Source organism: Nematolebias whitei, chromosome 23, assembly GCF_014905685.2.
Source record: "Nematolebias whitei isolate Nwh7 chromosome 23, NemWhi1, whole genome shotgun sequence".
NCBI lineage: Eukaryota > Metazoa > Chordata > Actinopteri > Cyprinodontiformes > Rivulidae > Nematolebias > Nematolebias whitei.
In genome coordinates, this window is record NC_056520.1 from 23,934,778 (window position 1) to 23,939,180 (window position 4,403).

The 4,403-nt window shown below is 40.1% G+C and overlaps 1 protein-coding gene across 1 annotated transcript in view; it reads left to right on the top strand.

Annotated features, from left to right (window-relative positions):
- tns1a (tensin 1a) overlaps positions 1-4,403 on the top strand; it is a gene marked incomplete in the record, with an annotated part of 316,275 nt that overhangs the window by 3,525 nt on the left and 308,347 nt on the right. The window contains 2 exon segments of the mRNA XM_037696307.1: positions 2,208-2,272; positions 3,093-3,176. Coding sequence (XP_037552235.1) covers positions 2,208-2,272; positions 3,093-3,176 — 149 coding nt within the window.

Below are 4,403 nucleotides of genomic sequence, written 5' to 3' on the forward strand. Positions count from 1 at the left end.
TATATATATATATATATATATATATATATATATATATATATATATATATATATATATAATTATTATTATTAGGCAATAGTGGTGTGTATATTGTAAAATTTGGTATTGAGCCGATACCAAAGTAAATTCAGGTCCAGTATCGCCGATAATGATACCGATACGTTACTTTTAAATAATTACGGTGAATTTAAATGACATTTAAGTGTTTTGTGATTTTTTACTTTGGATCATTCTTCCACATGATTTTTCATCTGCTTGTATACATTTGTTGTGTTACCACTGTCTTACAGCCTTTTTACAAATTAAACAGCTTGCCGTCGTTTCATTTTCGCCCTGAAAATATAGCCACACAGCGCTCCTCTTCCTCTCTGTCAGTTCTCTGCTCCGTCTCGGCGCTGCTTATGCGTGTATGCTGCTGCTGGGTCGGACTGCTTGCTTGCTTGTCTGGCGCTGGTGAGTCACGTGATGGTACAACATAAAAACACTGTGGGTAGGGGCGGAGCAAAGTTGCCTGCTCTGTGCTGTACCAGGAGCGGCACTTGCACAGACAGTCGGCTCGCATCTTTGATGAAACCGCAACAGTGCATACAGGAGAGAAACTGAAGCTAAAGTATTGATCTCATTACACTGGTGTTGATCAATAGCAATACCAATGGACAGACACTTCCAGTCCCCCCTTGTCCCAGGCTTAATTTGAGCCAGATCCTGCCGGAACAGGATCTGGGAACTCTCTTATTTTGACAGGGTGCATTCCGGTAACTTTCCTTGGATCCTGTAACTCTCAGGCTTACTAATTATAAAGTTATGAACAAATTTGACTGCTTTGAATGAATAAAACCTATATTGGATATGTAATCTGAAAATATTTACATAAACACTAATTTTAAATATAACAGCCATTTACGATATTCCTAATATCACATAAGAGCTGCTCCTTCAAGTAAGCATTTCCGCTTCTACCCTTAAAAAATCTCCGCCCCTAAAACAGTCATGGGTAACTTAATTAAAAACACTAAAATGTAATCGAACCGCACAAATTGCAAATCAGTTTTACATTTTAAGTGGGTCATTAAAAAATTGATTTATTATTTTTTTTAAATAAAATGTTTGATGGGTAATCACATTACGTAGCTATTTCACATATCAAAACAATGATAATTCTGACAATTAGACAGTGTTACCATAACAACGGTAACACTGTCAAATTGTCTAAATAATAGTGATCAAAATGTCGGAAAGCTGGTCCAATTTATTCATCCATCTATCCATCCATTTTCTTCTGCTTATCCGGGGTCGGGTTGCGGGGGTAGCAGCTTAAGTAGGGAGGCCCAGACTTCCCTCTCCCCAGCCACTTGGGCCAGCTCCTCCGGAGGAATCCCAAGGCGTTCCCAGGCCAGCTGAGAAACATAGTCCCTCCGGCGTGTCCTGGGTCTTCCCCTGGGTCTTCTCCCGGTGGTACACACCTTACCAGGGAGGCGTCCAGAAGGCATCTTAACCAAATGTTCGAGCCACCTCAACAGTCCAATTTACTTTCATTTAAAAAAAGTCTTCTCATTGTACAAGTAGACAATCGAGAATTGAAGCACATGAAGGCAATGGCAATGGAGCTAGTACTTGACACTGGGGTGGAGGTGGGGGGGTAGTATGCTTCAGAGACGCGGAGTGTGCTCTATACACACAAGGAGAGAGCTGTTGGTCATTAAAATACACCAGAATGTAAGAAATGGCATCTACTATATTCAAAATTTTCTGGGGGGAGGACTCTCAGACGACCGCCCTCACCCCCAGCTATTTGCGTTCTGGCGTCATTTGGTTTACAAATTAAGCACTGCCCTTTTCGCAATGAGGAACAATAAAAACATAATGACAGAACAGTCTCAACAACTGGTACAGTTACTGTACAGACTTACTTTATACTTGGTATTTCTCAAGTCAATTACCAGTACTGCAAATCAGGTTCTCAGCATTAAACTGGTTTTATTAACGGAATCCTCTCAAGCCCTACAAACTGGTGTTTCATGACTCCAGAAGGGTCTTGACCCCAACTCTGGGAACCAATGGTCTTGATGAAGCAGAAAAAGAAGGAAATAAAAATCTGACATAATTTGGAAACCATATTTGTTATAAAGACTGTTAATTCTCTTGTTTCTAAAGAAACTTGCGACTTGGTGTTTTTGAGTCTTCTTGCTTCTTCTTTTGTGTTTCAGGGGAATCGAGGGCGAACGGGCGTGGTGGTGGCTGCGTACATGCATTACAGCAACATATCTGCAAGGTATGATACATATTGTCTTCTGTGGACAGACCCAACACACTGATGTTCTGTGGGGGTTTTTTTCTCTTAGTAATTATACCAATAGTTCATCAGCTGAGCAGATTTCTGGTCGTCAGAAATGAAAAAGGGTTATTTAAGCTCTTTGATCTTCCAAATCTCCTTCTGACTGGGCTGCGTAAGAGTGGGAGCAGAAATTCATCAAAGTGAGGCCTTGAAGTTTGCTAAAAATTAAGCACGGATGTGGTGTTTTAGCTTTAACACTCTATCCTGGCCGGTTTATTATTTTGACTTGGCGAGAGAAAAAGTATAAAGTGTCATCATTCTTTAATGCAACCAGATGTTAAAGATGGAGGAGAAGCCAGGAGAGCTTCAAGCCGCTTTAAAAGTGATGAAGGTTTGGGGAGATTCATAAATTTGTGGGAGGGGGAAAGGCATTTATTACTGATATATTCTAACATTATCATGATCTGTTGGTCTTGTTGGACCCAAAGTGCAGACTGAAGTCGGGAAGCTCCAAGTACAAATAAATAATTTATTTAAAGAACAAAAACAAACGCTGATGTGGCAGCAAAACTTACACTTAGGAGACGAGAACAGAACATGGGAAAATCCATGGACAAGGGAACAATAACGAAATGCAGAATATATAGACACTAATGAGGGGATAAACACAAACATCTGGGGAAGGACAACAGGTAGCAGAGGGCAAAACACTGAGGAGGACAGGACAGATGACACGAGACACAAAACACACGCAGATCCTCTCAAAAGTTTTTTGGCATAGTTTGTGCTAACATTTAAATAACTGTGTCTCATACAGTGCTGACCAGGCATTGGATAGGTTTGCCATGAGGCGCTTTTATGAGGACAAAGCACTTCCTGTGGGTCAGCCGTCACAGATAAGGTAAACTATTCATTACCTCATTCCAAGTAAATATCAGATTCTATTCCAGACATACGTTAGTGAGTATTCTTGGGCTGTTACGAAAAGTATTTACAAATTTTACCATATGTAAGATATATAAAGGTACACCATATAACAGGGAAATTCAACTGGCAGCCCGCAAGCCATTTTCAGCCTGCAGGTGACTTCAGTCCAGCCCACGAATGATAGTTGTGTGCAATGCTGCAAAATTTGGTATCAATCTGATACCAAGTAAATAAAGGTTCAGTATTGCTCAAGTCAATTACCGGTTCTGCAAATACTTGGATTTAAGAAAGCAGAGTTTACCAACACCTGCACTGGACATTGCACCCCAAATCATGACTGACTGTGGATATTTCACACTGGACCTCAAGCAGTATGGGTTCTGTTCCTCACCCTTCTTCATTCAAACCCTTGGACCTTGATTTATGAATAAAAGGCACACTTTACTTTCATCGGAAAAAAGGACAGAGGAACCCGACAGTGGTAGCCCATCTCCCGGATACATCTGAATGTGGTGGTTTGTAAAGCTGTGACTCCCGCCTCATTCCACTCTTTCTGGATCTCTGCCAGATTCTGGAATCTTCTCTGTTTGATAATCTGCTGAAGTCCCGGTCTTCTCTTTTGCTGGTGCATCTTCTCCTGCCACATTTTGCCCTTTCACTAGACTTTCCATTGATATGCTTGGACACAGCACTCTGTGAACAGCCAGCCGCCTTAGCTATGAACTTTTGTGGCTTACCCATCCTATGGAGGGTATCAATGATGGTCTTCTGGACAGTTATGTCTGGAGTCTTCCCCATATTGAACCGAACTGAGACCATTGAACCATACTCAAGCAATTCAATGACACCTGGGGAAACCTGTGCAGGTGCTTTGAGTTTAGTAGATGATTAGTGTGTCACACTCAGTTTAAAACATTCATGACCTGCAAAATTTGGGCTAATATCTCTACAGTATTCTACATTGTATTTTTTTTTTAATCCTGTGTTCGTGGGTTTCATGAGCTGGAAGCCTAAATTATGTAAAAATAAACAAATAAATACTTGAAATCATTGAAATTGTGGGCCCTGAATCTATCTTCTATTAAAGATTAACTTTTTGAATGTAATTATGGAAGTTAAACAACTTTTCCATGATATTCAAATTTTTTGGAAAGGGTCTGTATGTATATATATATATATATATATATATATATATATATAT